Raw genomic sequence first — 15,971 nt, forward strand, 5'->3', positions numbered from 1 at the left:
CAACTGTCCTGGAAGGGGGGGTTACTTTCTAATTGTCCAGATGATTCCAGTGTCAAACCTAAGACTTTCAGATCCAGAAAATAAAATGCAGGAGGATGTTAAATTGGAATTTTAGCTAACAACTAATAAATTGTTTAACATAAGTATACTCTAAATATTTTATAAGATATACTTTAAAAGGACTTATTTATTCTTTGTTCTCATATTTGTTCTGAATTTTATCTCCATCACTTCCCTTCCCCACCAATAGCCAAATTTAAGAATAGGGCTTCAGAGAAAACTTCTGGATACAAGGGGGCCCAAGCAGAACTTCAAGATCAAGATGCTCCTTCAAGAGAAACAGGATGAGTTGGTCTGGGAAAGAGAAGTGATTGAAGGACAGGGAGAAGTGGAGGGAGAGGAAAGTGAGAGTGGACTGGATATAATATACGAGAGAAAGTTGTTCCTTCAAGATCAAGATAAGTGATATCTGATGCTTAACTTTGTCTATTTGAATGTAGTTGTTTTTTAAATCACTTGGGAGATTAGTGAGGCTAACCTTTCAATGTGTCTATGAGGAGTTTTCACTGATAATTTACAGAAAGGCAAAGAGACACCCTGGGTATGAGTGGCATCATCCCATGGACGTGAGTCTGAAAGGAATTAAAGGAGAAAGTGGGATGACACACCAGGATTCTCCCTCTTCCTCTTTTTGTCCTCCTCCATGATATGAACTATTTATCCCTCACATTCTTCATCATGATGGACCAAACCCTTTGCAACCATAAACAAAGTAAGTACTTCATCCTTAAGTTGTTCTTCTCACATATTTGGTTACAGTTCTGATAGAAGGAACTAATGTGAAAGCTGGTAGTAATTAAGTAGGGTCTTTGCTAGGACTACGTGGTCATGAAGCTCTTAGGCCTTTGCAGCTGACTTGAAGAAGGAATTTGGTGGAGTTTGTAGATACAAGCTAGAGAAGTCCTAAATGCTCCAAACAGACCTTAATAGGGGATTCTAAATGCAGAAGATCAAAACGCCAATACACATGCAAACAGCAAAGATTATACTTGGGAACAAAGACTACTGATCAATAGTCTAGCAGCTCTTTGTGATATATTCTGGCAAATTATCCGTGTACATTTTACTTTTATATTGAAACACTTTGGAAAGCTAAGTATAGAAGTGATGGAATGACTTATCTGGTAGAAGAAATTTCAGGTAGTTTGCAGTTAAGCTGAAGCATGGTTATTACTGGATGCTCTTAGCCGGGTTTACCATGAGACTTAGGAACAAAAGGAATAACAAGGGTTTGAAAAATGTGCAGGTGGACCAGAAAAGGAGAAAGTTGAAAGTTGAGGAGAATAAGTAAGGCTGTTAAAGAGCCATCCCATTAAAAAGAAGCCAATCACTTTGCATTGGAACCATGGGAAATTTCCCAGACCCCACAGGCTGCAGAGTGTAAAGTAGTAGGTTCAGTCAAAGAACTTCCCCTTGCGGAAAACCTTTCAGATCATCCTGTTTGGGCAGGATCATCAAGAGAAATTATGTTCCAGATTCAGCCATATTCAGAAGTCTGATGATTAGCAGAGCCATCCAAAGAAAGAGGTTTTGTAAACCCCCAATGGCAAGTCCATAGCCCTGTAGACTACAAAGAATGAAGTGTTAGGGGTAGGTTTCCCAAGCCTGTTCAGGAGCAGACTAAATCACAATATGCCTCAGATACCACAAATGGAACTACAAGATTTTTTACAAGATTTCGTTGGGTTTCAGGTTTTCTTTGATCCCATCCTTTCTTTCTATAGCTCTACTCCTCTCTTTTGAGGCAAGAGTGTTCACTCTGTGCCATTTTATGGTTAAAATTTGAAGCCAGTTTTTGGTTTTATGGGAGTTGAAAGCTTGGGCATCTGAAGTGGAAATTTCTGGTTTCTTTGGAGACTCAATTGTGTTATGTGATGTTTTTCTAGAAACTGCCTTATGAGATGTTTTTGCTGAAGCAGGCATGTGGGAGAATGTTTTGCTGAGACCAGACACATGGTGTTTTTCTGGAAGCTGTCTGGAAAGGGGGCATGTGATATCTTGCTAGAGCGGATGCTTCAGAAAATACATGATGCTTGAAAAGGGTATAAATATAACCCAATATACAGATTACACTGCTGAGTGGTATTGGTTTAACCTTGTCATTCTTTGCTGGTCATCGTTGAGCATTACTGATGCTGGTCTTCACTGATGATGCTTTATAGTGTTAGGACGTCTTGTCACTCTTTGGTGGTCACCACTATGACTTCCTAAAAAAACAAACAAACAAACAAAAACACCACCAAAAACTTCTGGTAGTGTTCAGGTTGCTTCTTGACAATTCCTTGGACTCAGGATGATTGACAGAGCCCCTTGCTTTCTTCTGGATCAAACTGCCATTGCTGATTGATAAATGGCTAATCCATGGGAACTAAAACTGCTAATATCCTGACAACACAGATTGAATTTGTTTCAAAAACCTATCTTTAAACAGGTCCACATCCTCCTTTGCCCTGTTTATCTTCCCTTTCCACTACCTCTTGTGGGTGATGGGCTAAAGGGGAGGTTAAAGGTTTAAATAAGCATCCTTATTAAAAGTAGATTTTTAAAAAATATAAATCTATTGGCATCAATAGAAACTTTGAACTGGCCTTGTGATAGTTAGTGTCCACTGTCAACTTGACTTAGGATCACAGAGGGGATTGTATTATACCTCTAGGAGTGTCTGAGAGAATGTTTCTAGAGATGATTCGCTGAGAGAAAATGTAGGTAACGTCCTCCCATTGGTGTTTTGAAGGAATAAAAGGCAGAGGAGAGACGAGCACTGGTAGCCTCCTCCAATTTCCTCTCTGTCATGATGTGAGCTCTTCCACCAGGTCAAACCTTCTGTGATGGATTCACCTCCAAACTGACAGCCAAGTAATCCTTCCTCCTTTATTTTTACCTTGTATTTTGTCCATGACAATTGAAGTAACTGACGTGGGAGCTCAGCAGTTAAGAACACCAGCTCCTCTTGAGAGAACACAGATTCAGTTCCCAGCACCTGCATGGCAGCTTTATTTACAACCATCTATCAAATGCCCACTTCTGGCCTCCTCCACGAGAACCAGGGCATGCATATGGGACACATACATACATGTAGGCAACAAAAATCCCATACATATAAAATAATATTTTAAATAATTAATATAAGTGAATAGCCCTTGGTCCCAAAGGTGTCTGGTAAAAGACAGGATGTGGAAATGAGGCGGATGCCATATTCTAGGACAATGAGGTTTAACTCTTGAGACTTTTCTCCACAGAGGGAAACAATATTATTAATTGACATGTGAATGAAGCAAGTAGATATCTATGGGTCCCAGCTTGCTGCATTACAGACTTCATGGCTTGTAGCATTTTTCATATGATTTAGTATATTTTAAACACAGTAAACCTTCAATAAGAGCCTGGCGATGGCTTAAATGCTCCCAGCAGAACTAAATTCTTTCATATAAACATCCATTTCCACCACAATGAACTGGGCACCTTCTGAACACAGTCTATAGTATATACTGCAATGAACACTATTCTTCCAACCAACTTTGTGTCTCAAAGACCTGGTGACGAGCACAATGAAAAGCCCTCAGTCTAAATTCTCTTGGGATTAAAAATATAACCAAACAAGCAAGAGAAAAAAACCAATCCACATTAGTGGGAACAACTTTAAAAGAGTAAAAAGAGAAAAGCCAGACCTGGGACCTAGTTTCTTTCCCAGACAGAAAGGCCAGGGCAGCAGAGAAAATACAGACAAGTGGCTACCACTGCAAAATTCCAAGAAAACAGTTACAAGCTGGTAGCTTGATTTCATCAGTGGCCCTGGCCACATTAAGAGAACCTTCCACAGATCTGCCTGTCTAAAGCTCCAAAACATCTAAAGTCATCTGGGATTTACAAATGATTAACTTAGTACCAGGTGAGATCTCTGTGTGCTGCTGGCCTGGTTAGTATTAATGTAACCCAACCAAATAGTTCCATAAACCGAAGGTCTTTTCCCAGCATGCATTTTCCTATTTGGCTACTATTGCCTTCAGATTTCTACCCAGAAAACTAGTAGCCGTGGAAAACCAAGGTAGGCTCTGCTCTTCCCTATTCAACCCAGCCCCCCATTTAAACATATCCAACATATCCAAGACAGGCAACGAGTGGATGAGAATGAGCTAAAGTAGTGGCTAGGACATTTATAAGTCCACACATTCCGGTGTGAAGGAATTTGGAATAGCTGGGTACGTCAGGCTACCAACTCAGAAAGCTGCCCAACCCCTGCTATCCCTGTTCTTTACCAGTTGCAGTGTTCAGCCTCCTCTTTATCTGTCACACACACACACACACACACACACACACACACACACACACACTACATAATGCTCACTGACTTCTACTGTCTCCCTCCTGGCCACATGACTAATTTCAATCCAGAAAGATCTTGAAGACATGCATTGCCTCTGAGAATAAAACTATAAAATCTTGCTTCTTCACTGAGGCCCTCTCAGAACCTTGAAAGCCACAAGAGCCTTCCTGAGGCAAACAGCCCAGTTCATGAGCTTGCTGGCCGCAATCCGTGGCCACAGTGACTCATGTGGCATCCACCCACCCACAAGGCCTCCCTGGATGAAGACACCATCTGGCCAGCAGGAACAGTGTCCCAGCACCAGGCCACCCTGGAGGGCTGATGAGACAGGGGCTGAACTCTGCAGAGTACAGATGCTCTTCTTTCCTCTTGTGCTACCCAAGGGGGTCATTCGAGAGGCATTCCTTGACACGTTCCACTGTGATCTGAGCTCTAGACTGGGCCAATGTGTGCAGCACATGAGGGAGAAGACGCTGGCCTCAAAACTCTTAGCACCAATCTAAAGGGTGGGAAAAGAAGGAAACCTTAGGAGGAAGGTTTGACATCTGAAGTGAGACACAAGAGTGTTTTGGCATCTGGGGAAAGAGATAGGAGGGCTGGTGGTAGGAAACATGGACAATAACTCCATGGGCAGACTTGTAACCGCCCCCCGCCCAACAAAGCCACATCTAGACAGCTGACCTAGGAAGCACTGAAACTGGGAGAGATATGGACCCAGAGGTGGGCACTAGGGTCTCACTAATGAGGGTGGGACACTGGAAAGTCACTTCACTGTCCATCTACCTCCTAAAGTCAACTACCTCCTGTTCCATCACTGTCTGTCTACTCCAAGTCAGTTCAAAGTCTGACCCTGAGGACCTGAGTGCAAGCAGAGTAGGACTTGAAGGCCTGATTGCATGATGGGATAGATAATGTATGCCTTGCAACTTTCTCTAAGACGAGCAGAGGGGATGTTCACTAAAGATTCATGTCCTTTATTCAAAATAGATGGGCAAACAGCCAAAAGACCATTAGGTGGCCACACAAGATAAATGTAGTGCCAAAGCAAATACCAAGCTTTTCATGGCCGGACTTAGAAGCACATGCTAAATATAGTGAATGCTGTCACAATATGTAATGTTTTAGAATAATATAAATTTGAAGGGAGGTGTTCAATTCCTTAAAGAATGTAGTGACCCACATAAATTAGACCTTCAGTCAGTCAGGTTTGTACTGGACAGCTCTGAGCATCCCTCAACCCCACTGAACCACTGAAGGTTGGGAATACATGTTGAACAAGCCCTGTATGCCACAATTTTATCACTGCTCTCTTGCATGCATCAGGAGAGGAGGGTCTCTCTCCTGGTCTATATCCTGCCAGGTATCAGGCGAGGGGCTAAGAAAAAGAAGCTACTGTGTGGCAAAGGTAGGAGAATAGGTGGTGTGAAGATGGAACCCAGCACCTCCCACAGACCAGGGTCATGCTCACCCCTGAGCCACAGTCACAGAGGAACCTAGTTCCAGGGTAAGGTACAAACGAAGCCAGTGAGAGAACAGTCTGGAAGTTTCCGATTCCAGAAGCACCCCCGACCCTACCCCTGTCCTCCCGGCTTCAGAATGGTGAACTAGACGACAGTCATTAGAGAGTCTTTCCTGACAGAGGGTAACCAGAGAAATCAGTCCTGATCCTGTTGGCTCCTCTGCCTATTTCCTTGGCATAGAAAGAATCCCAGATTAGTTATTTCACCGTGAGAAGATTTTGAACAGAAAGTCTTTGCCTTGATAATTTTTTGGAATTTTTAAAATCTATATGTATGGGTGTTTGACATGTATGTTTATCTATGTATCATATACATACCTGGTGCTCACAGAGGCCAGACAAGCGTGTCAGATCCCCCAGCCCTGGAATTACAGATATTTGTAAGCTGACACGTGGCTTCTGGAAGCTCCCCTTGAGTCCTCTGAAAGAACAGCCAGCGCTCTCAGCAGCTGAGCCCTCATCTCTCCAGCCCACAAGGTTTGTTTTTAATATAACTTAATTAAATATACAATCAGGAGATTAAAACTCTAGAGCCAGGAGTTAGAGGTTAATTTCATTTATAGCCAGATTTAACATGTGTAACTGGGTTGCAAATACTTTTTTTAATTTACTGATCCTTGTTTCGGGCACTTGCAGGTTGCTCATGGAGGGTGGGGTGGGTGGGGCTTTAAAAACACAATGGGGCCCCACCCAACCCCTGAGGGCAGAAAATCCAGCATAGTTCTATTGCCAATGGTTTGAGAGCACCCAAGTTCACTAATGGGCTTTTTATAGGCCACAGCCAGCACCACACTACAGTTAACTGACAGCAACGTTTAACTGCTTTCTTCCTCCCCCTGACTTAAAGGCCCTGCTCACAACTGGAGCCGCAGCCTTGGCCTATAGAAAAATCAGTGCCTGCCTCTTCCTCATCCTAACTTCTATCCCAGTGTTTTTTTTTTTTTTCTTTTCTGTTTTTTTTTTTTTTTTTTTTTTTTTTTTTTTTTTTTTTTGGAGCTGGGGACCGAACCCAGGGCCTTGTGCTTGCTAGGCAAATGCTCTACCACTGAGCTAAATCCCCAACCCCTCATCCTAACTTCTACCACCTCCTCCCTGCTGAGACCCCGAAACTGCAGTACCCCCGCCCCACACAGTCTATTTAAGACAGCCGACTTGAATAAATTGCAGCTACTCTAAACTGTCAGAACAAAGTGGGGCCAAGAACAGGGCCGGAATAGATGTCTCAGAACTCAGTGTCCACTGAGAAATGTCCTAGAACCCGCTCTGGCCCGGGCTAGTGAGTCCCAAGAGAAGACGGGGAAAAATCTGCTAGGGTTAAAAACACTGGGTTGGTGCTCGCTTCGGCAGCACACATACTAAAAACACTGGTTTGGATAGCAGAAATAAAGGGACTGAATAGAAGGGAAAGATCCAGGAGATCAAGTAGCTTAGAGAGGCTTTTCAAACACCCAGGTGTTACAGGTAGAAAGACTGGAAAGAGAATGTTAGAAAGCGTCACTCAGCAAGTAATGGAGAACTCTGGGGAGTGGGATGAGGCTGAGAGGTGGGGTTTCTCCTCAAAGGGATCAGGCATGCCAGGTAAGTCTTCTGTCCAGACAGAAGAGGACAAGCAAGCCATGTCTTGAACTAAGAGCATTTGGGGGATGGGTCCTCCCTGGAAGACAACAACTGAGAATTGGTTCTGCCTATGCTAAGGGGGAGACTTCCTGCATTGAGCTACCACAAAGTGGGATGTGGAACCCCAAATCTTGTGGCAGAGATCCAACCATTAATCCAGGAAAAAAAATGAACCCTCCTACCACCACCACCCCCAACTCGAAAAGCAAAGCCTTGCAAAGTAGCCAACCACCAACTTCCTAGTGCCACGCCCACCACCTCCAAACTAACCAATTCCACAGTCAAAGCTATTGTTAGTTTTTCTACTGCAGAAGCCACATATGTTGTGATGGATGCTTATTCTATCACGTCACCACGTCCTGTCTGTTGCAGCTTTGCAGATAATCGGTTTGAGAACTAATGCAAATCCATTCACAGTAAGCCTCAAAACTCAGGTCAGGAGTAAAGCCTAGAGTCACATCCCCACACTTCTAGTTTGATGGGGCGGGGGAGCCTTTGCACAGGAATAGTGCCCTGTACTATAAGCTCTCTGCCCTAATCCCGGAGTTCTGAGCTGATGCTCCTGGGAGACTCTGTGAGTTACAGCCTATTTTGTTCAAATAGTCAACAACAGAGCTAAATCATCTCTCCAGCCACCTCAGCCACTTCCCTCTGTCCTACTCCTGTCTTCTGTGCACCCAGATGACCTCTGTGTAGCCACCGAAGACCAGGGAGGGGAAATGAATGACTTTCAGGATGTGAACAGTGTGCCAGGCGATGTGGTTATCACTCCTTCCAGCTCATGAGTCTCATAGCATCGTGTCCCACAAGTTTTAGCAAAGCGACCACTCCCTCTTCCTAGATGATCTCCAAAAGGAGAACTGAACAACAGAATTCCAAACATTTCAATAGTTAAGCAAAGTCAGTATGGGAGTTTCTACTAGTTCATAGAAAGTACCCTCTGCACACACAACTGGCACAGGAAGTCCAGAGTTAACTCTCACTCTTCTTGTCATCTCTGTACCCAGTGCTATTCAAAGATGCAGAGCCAAACTTCTGGGCAAACTATGACATTCATCCATGACTGTGGGCAATTCCTAGCCCATCAGCTGTCTCCAATATTCCTCACACAACAAAATTCGATTGACTGACTGACTGGCTGGCACGGTGTAGGAATTCTGTGAGTATTTACTGCATGATGCATTTAGGGAGGGTCAGGATTCCCAGCATAGCTATGAATGTACCTGTCCTACCTCCATTTTCCTTACTGGGATAAAATGTCCTAACCAAATGGGACTTAGGAGGAAAGGGTTCGTTTGACTTACAACTCCAAGTTACAACCCATCACAATAGGGGAAGGAGCAGAGGCAGGTACCTGAGGCAGCTGGCCCACGGTCAAGAGCAGAGAAAACCTGTGCACCCACACGGTCTGCTTGCTACTGCTTAGCTAGTTTTCCTCACTCTTCTTCAACTCAGGGCCCCGCCCACAAGAAGGCACTACTCACAACCAGGGTGAGTAGTCCCACCTCGACAATCAGGACAATTCACCACAGGCATGTCCACAGCTCAGTCTGATCTACACAATTCCTCACTTAAGACTTCCTTCTCAGGTACATCTAGATTGGGTCAAGTTGACACTATAAACTCACCAGTGTAATTTCCAAGCTATTTAGAAATGGCAATGCCACATCGTCAAGTCAAAAGGTCCAACACTCCTGGGTGCATGGGTGGGAGGATGATGACTAGAAAGAGGGTTCTCAAATGACTCCATGTCTTTAAAACTGTGGGGCCCTGGGAAGCTATTTAAACTCTCTAGATCTTAGTTTCCTCGCTTAAAACAGGCAGTAATAAAGATTCCTATCTCAAAGGGTCACTGTGAGGATTAAAGGATAGGATTTGTGCAAACCTCTTAGAACTTCATCCAGGCCGAAGCTGGCTTTAACAGATGCTGAGAATCTTCATTAAAACAGTAAGTATGTGGCAGACTCTCACAAAGAAAACCTTGAATCACTCTAAATCAGGAAGAACCAAGATGTTTTCCAGAGCCCAGCACTTCAAAGTTAGTAGCCCACTGCCAACCTCCATACCTACACCACAAGCTGGGTGTGGGGGGGAGGAGCATTTGAGAGTCCACCCAGGAGGTGCACACAACAGGGTTCCAGGTAGATTTGTGGTCTGAATGGGTAGACTTGAATGAATGTAACAGAATGAGAGGACAAATGGACACCAGGAAAAGATGCTAAGGGAAGGACAGTGTGTCCACTCTGTGCTCTCAACCCAGATGTGATTTGCTTTCCAGAGGCTACTTGACACTCTCTGGAGCTGGTCTTGGTTTCCTTACCTGGGAGGTCCTGCTGGTTAACCAGGGGTAAGAACTGAGTGATGTACAGTATTCTGCAAGATATGACAGCCCATAGCCTCCAACAAAGAATGGTCCTGCCAAAGTGCTGTGTGTGTGTGTGTGTGTGTGTGTGTGTGTGTGTGTGTGAGAGAGAGAGAGAGAGAGAGAGAGAGAGAGAGAGAGAGAGGCAGCAGACAGACAGAATGTCTGTCTTTGTAAGCAGTAAGACACACGAACATGTGTGCTGAGGGTAAGTCTGCCTCAAGCTGAACCAAGGACCCCCTTGTGGGCTTCACACGCTGTGCATCAGGACTCCACAGAAGCTTCTGTGTGAGAAAGAGCACTCCCTCCTGACTTAACTTGAATTTCCCAGTGGGAGCCACATTTTGGAAAGCTTGCGAGTGTTGCTTGGCTTCAATATAAGGAAACCACAATATTTGAATTTCAAATTGTTCAGGGGCCTTTTGGGTTGAGAAAGCAGGAAATTGCCTTATTAAAAGATAATTTGCCCGTGGAGTGTTTTCCACACAGGGTAGTTTAATAAGAAAAGGATTTCAATTTTGTGAACATTCTCTTTAGCACTTTGGAGTTTTCAATGAAGCCAGAAGGAAAATGACAATTGACTGTCTGTCCCTACCCCTCCATAGCCAGGAAGTGTGTTTGTGGGAGAAATGTTAATCTGCAGATTAGACAATTTAAATAACCAATGTGGAAATTCACTTGGGCAAAACTTGCGTTCTAAAACCAGGAGGTTTCTCACTCCAGCAAATGAGATTCCTCGGGCATCATGTGTGTGTGTGTGTGTGTGTGTGTGTGTGTGTGTGTGTGTGTGTGTGTGTGTCTGTGTGTCTGTGTGTCTGTGTGTGTGTGTGTGTCTGTGTGTCTGTGTGTGTGTGTAAGTGCAGGGTGCACCCGCCACAGTGCACACAGGGAGGTCAGTGGACAACATCAAGTTCATAAGCCAGGTTCATCATCCCATGAGCTTCCAATGATTCTCCTGCCTCTGTCTCTTCTCTCTCTTCATAGCAGAATACTAGGACCATACACACATAGACTACTGCATCTGTTCTAATGGTAAACTCAGGATTCCACAGCAAGGCCACTCTTTACTCACTGAACCATTTCCTCAGCCACATTTCAGGCCAAAGCCTTACATGGTGGCCTTCCTTCCCCCAGCATGAGACAGATCCCTCTTCTACCCTGATCACCCTCTACAGTTCCTCTGCCTCGACCCACTTCTGTCTTCACTCCTACCCACTCTCTCCATCGACTTTTCTTACTGGTCATATCTTTTTAAGCTTTCGTGGTGTTTCAGTATTTATTTAGATCTCACATCTATCTTTGGATGGCATTGGCAAGTGTATTTTTAATTCTTACAGTCACTAAAATTCCAGCGTGGACTATTTCCACCCACCAGGCACTTCCTACAGGAACCTTCCGCAGTCTCCCCAACTCCCATCGTCTATATTCAGAGGCAAATGCTATTTGGATTTTTATGAGGATGCGTTGATTTTTTTTCCCAGTCTGGAATTCCACAGGAATAGGAGCATCTCTCCCTCCTCTGGTGAGACCTAGTGTTCATACCTGCAGGATACAGATGCATTTCTGTGTGTCTCACAAGCTCTGTCTGTTTTACTTTTAAGTGCCTTTGCAGCATCTGGGGGAACCACTGTAAATAAAATAACTGTAAATACTTCTGTGCAGGACTAAAACATGCTTTCTTGCTCTTGGGCAGACAGAGAAGTTGATGTTCTTGCAGCTGTGCCTGTCTGTGATCACCATTGGTGCTACAACCTGACTCTGTCCTTCAGCTCCTCAGAGACTGTGAGCTCACCTGAGGCTTCACACCTCTTCCCTCACCTGAGTAAGCTCCTCCCTGTCTTCAGGTTCCGACTTAGGTGCCACTTCATGGCCAGAAAGAAGAGCTTAGAAAAGCCCTCCCCAGTGTACTGGAGACAGGCTGCACCATTTATAGACTATAGGTATGCCTGTCCCCATAGCCTTGTGGAGACAGGACTACATCATTTGGACACTATTGCTATGCCTGTATGTAAAGTCTCTTGGAAGCCCACAAATAGAATAAGGTTAATTCTAGTCCACAAAGTCAGAAGCCATTGCAGGCTCCTGTGGCTCTGAGTACAGTGAGCCTGGCTTACCAAACGCTGACTTCCTGTAGTACAGCCACAGCACCAGCGTGCCTGTGGAAGATCTGACACCTTGGAGAAGATACTCCCCGCTGCAGCGCTGTGAGAGCATCAGGACACACTGTGGGCCATCAGCACTTACTATCAGAAAGGGCATGTCAACCTACTTTGTGAAAATAGCCACATCTAAAAATAAGATTAGCAACCATGGTAACAAAAGACAAGCTGAATGCTTCCCATGTACTGGGGATGGGGGACACATGCATGCAATCCCCTCTCCTACCCTCATCGAAATCTCTTTTCCAACTTGTGACACTTAAACACACACAGTCACTCTCCCAAAGCCATTAATGCCAACCAACCAGAGCTTCCAGGGACTAAACCACTACCGAAAGACTATACATCGACTAACCCTGGGCTCCAACTGCATATGTAGCAGAGAATAGCCTTGTTGGGGCACCAGTGGAAGGGGAAGCCCTTGGTCCTGCCAAGGTTGGACCCCCAGTGCAGGGGAATATAGGGGGGCAATAAGGGAGATGTACAGGGGGAATACCCCTATGGGGGAGGGGGAGGGGAGGGAATGGGGGCCTATGGACAGGAAACCGGGAAGGGGAATGATGTTTGAAATGTAAGTAAAGAAATATATCTAATAAAAAAATTTAAAAAGTAAAATAAAATAGAGCAAAGCACTAATCTTCAAAGCTCAGAGCTCATCTTCCCTTCAATATGTTCTGAGATGGGTAATTACATACATGTTTTCTGACTAGATGAAGGCCTGGTGTGAACTATGCCAAACTTGGAAGTTAGGAGCCTTCCGTGTGGCACTTGTTGTTTATATCTGCCTAACCCAGAATGAGTGCCCAGTGAGGTGATTATGCATCATGGGTGGGAAGATCCGTCAGTGAGTAAGAGCACTCACCACTCAAATGTGGAAACCCGAGTTTAGATGCCCAGCAACCAGGTAAAAGCTAGGTAGTCTCAATTTCCCATAAGGCCAGTGCTGCATGTTAGAAGGGCTAACATGCGGATCCCCGAGGCTTACAGGCTGGCCAACCCGGCCAAAGAATTGATGAGCTGCAGAACTTGAACTTGTCTCAAGAGGATACAGTAGGGAGCGGGGAGGGGGTGGGGAGCGTAGGACATCCGAGAGCTTTCTGGGGCCTCCACATGCACAGGCACACACCTGCATACAATACATACATACACCCACCCCACACATACATACAGGAGGAAGAGAAGGAGGAAGGAGAGACAGAGCCAGAGACAGAATTTTAAAAATCACTGAGAGTGGAAATGACCTGAGAGGATATGTAGCTCTGTGGACACTGTCCTGGAACGCCGAAGGGAAGCAAACAGAAATGGAGTTGTATTGAGTCACCATTGCCAGACCCTCTTCTGTCACCCATCAAGGTGTCTTTACGTGAAAACAACTCTGTTGCGTGTTTCCAGCAGTTATGTAACTAATAGAGTTAATATTTTATCCTTTATTTCCAAACACTTAAAATATTAGCATATTGTGCTGTGTTGTTTAATAAGCAGAGTGTAGGTGTACTGTTATGTCATTTGTTAGATTAGGGACAGATGTTCTGAGGGCAGAGAGGGAGGGACCAGCATCTGAAGTTACTTTTTCCTTTAATGCCCACCCTCGCACCTGATTTCCAGACATCTTTTGGCCTTACCAAATGATTCCATGTGAAGTTAAAGATGTAGGCCCCACAATGATAGTGGTACTTCAATGAAGGGTTCAAGGAAAAGGAAAACTGGGTACACAGAGACTATAAACTGGCTCTAGGTTTTGAAGCCATTCTCAAGGCAATTTCATTCCACCTACCCAGAAGAGCAGCAAGGCAGTTTTTGAGGCGAAGGTCCTGCCTGCCATGGGTGGACATATCCCTGGATTTCTTGTACCTCAATATTGATACAATCTGTATCTTACGAGTAGATTCATGGCTTCAACAAGAATTTCTCTGATTTTTGCCCCACTCTTCATGTTGACAAACAATACAAACATCAGGAAATTATAGACTATCAGAGTGCAGGAAACGGCCCTAACAGCTACAGAGGCGTTGCATTAGTCCTGAAACAAAATATCCGATGTAAGCTAGTTTTATAAAGAAAGAGGGACCTATTTAACCCAGAATTCTAGAGGCTCAAATTCCAAGATCAGGTAGTGTTGTGTGAAGGAATCATTAGTGGTTGGTGCCTTAATAATAGGGGTCATTGTCTCACAATAGAAGCCAGAAAAAGCATTCAGGATCTGAGCCATCTCATACTGGATTCTCATGAGAGGAACTATCTTAGTCCTTTATAAAGGCAGCTCCCAAATGACTTAAAGACCGCGTTCCAAGCCTCCCCCTCTTTAAGGTCCTATATCAATCCTTGGGAACCACACCTTTAACCCATGAATCTCTCAGAGACACACTCAAACTGTAAACTGTCATTTAGGATTCTTAAATGTCATAAGCAGTTGGGTGGGTTGATAACCAATATCACATCTGAAGTATTTTATGTTAGTTTTAAAAGAATGAGACAAGTAAATCCTCGACCTGCTAACGTTTATTCAATATTCTTTGAAATTAGCAAGAATCATAAGAAGCACATATCAATCAAATACAGCCACAAAAATGTCTTGGGTATAAATAAATGTGCACTATAAGAAACACTACAAAAGGGACCAGCACCTCTTACACATCACTATCTCTTAGCAAGAAACATCTGCAACGTAATTGAATCCACTTACAATTAAAAAGAAAAGTACTTGACTTTTAAAGGAAAAACTATAGGTTGAAACTGATCAGTGTTTTCCTCCCTAGACCCTTTCTGTGTTTATGTTTACAAGGTCAAGTTCAAGGACTCTACAAAATAAAATGACTAAAACAAACTGGAAAAACATTTCCTCAGAGTTCAACAGAACAGTGCAGAAAATAAGTTACTTACCCATGCACAGAATAAGGCAGAGGCTAATTTCATTCAGGTTAGGAATAATAAGTTTAACTAGTTTTCTTTTTTCACAAAACAAACATCTCGGACACCACATCATATTAAGTAACGATTATACTGAATTATGCATCGTACTCTACTTATTCCTAACACTACTCGGAAAGCCAGCATCACACGTCAAAAGAAACTCGTCCTACATAAGGTTTATTCTGCAACAACCACAGAAGTCCATCTGGGTTTCATGGTGGGTCTACTGTCAAAAGAGCTCATACTTGAAGGATACAGTGTTGAGAGCTGAAAGTACAGTAAAACAAGGTCCACAGATTTCACAAATTCCGGTTTTTTAAAATACTGGTTTTTTTGTTTTTCCAAACTAAAAGCTGCAGAAAATTAGTTCCTTGGTAGTCTACTGAAAACTCTTGAGCGGCTAACATTTTACATTTCTTAAGCTTTTTAATTTTCTTAAAAATATTTAAACGATCTTAGTATCTCATAGTTTTTGAAAAATAATCCCCCCCCCAAAAAATTACAAATCTTTTGTTTTAATCAGTGTGACCAAGGGTTTGTCATCAGGGCTGTAATCCTCGTAGGCAATGGGAGTCACGTCGTACATTGCAGGCCGAGATTTCTTCCCAAACCTGAAATCACAGACACAGAGGACTCTGGTTACATGAGTATTGGACCCCAAGTTCTAGGTATGTGGTAAGAAAAACCTCCTTTAAGAAGTTGTCGCATGTGCATGAGGATCTAAGCTTGACCCTCCAGCACTTGTATAAAACTGGGCAGGGGTGCTGGTGTGACCCAGTGCTGGAGGAAAGGAGAGGAACAGGTGGATCCTGGGTCTCACTGGCAACCCAGCCTGGCAAACTGGGGAGCAGAGCTGAGCTCTGGGTTCAATGAAGGACCCTGTCTCAACAATTAGTAGACAGAACAACCAAGAAAGTAGCTGAACATGGACCTCTGACCTACAAGCGTGTGCACACACATACACACACACACACACACACACATGTATAACCTATATACAACACACACATACTCATACAC

General features: G+C 43.9%; 1 protein-coding gene across 2 annotated transcripts in view; it reads right to left on the reverse strand.

The window, feature by feature from the left end:
• Nucleotides 1-14,522: 14,522 nt before the first annotated feature.
• Nucleotides 14,523-15,971, reverse strand: part of Dner (delta/notch-like EGF repeat containing) — a 315,461-nt gene continuing 314,012 nt past the window's right edge. For both annotated transcript variants that reach the window (NM_001399331.1, XM_039084678.2), the window contains one exon: nucleotides 14,523-15,562. In NM_001399331.1, the coding sequence (NP_001386260.1) occupies nucleotides 15,451-15,562 (112 nt within the window). In that variant the 3' untranslated portion in view covers nucleotides 14,523-15,450. The remainder of the gene's footprint in view (nucleotides 15,563-15,971) is intronic.

This window comes from Rattus norvegicus, chromosome 9 (genome assembly GCF_036323735.1).
Source record: "Rattus norvegicus strain BN/NHsdMcwi chromosome 9, GRCr8, whole genome shotgun sequence".
Taxonomy (NCBI): Eukaryota; Metazoa; Chordata; class Mammalia; order Rodentia; family Muridae; genus Rattus; species Rattus norvegicus.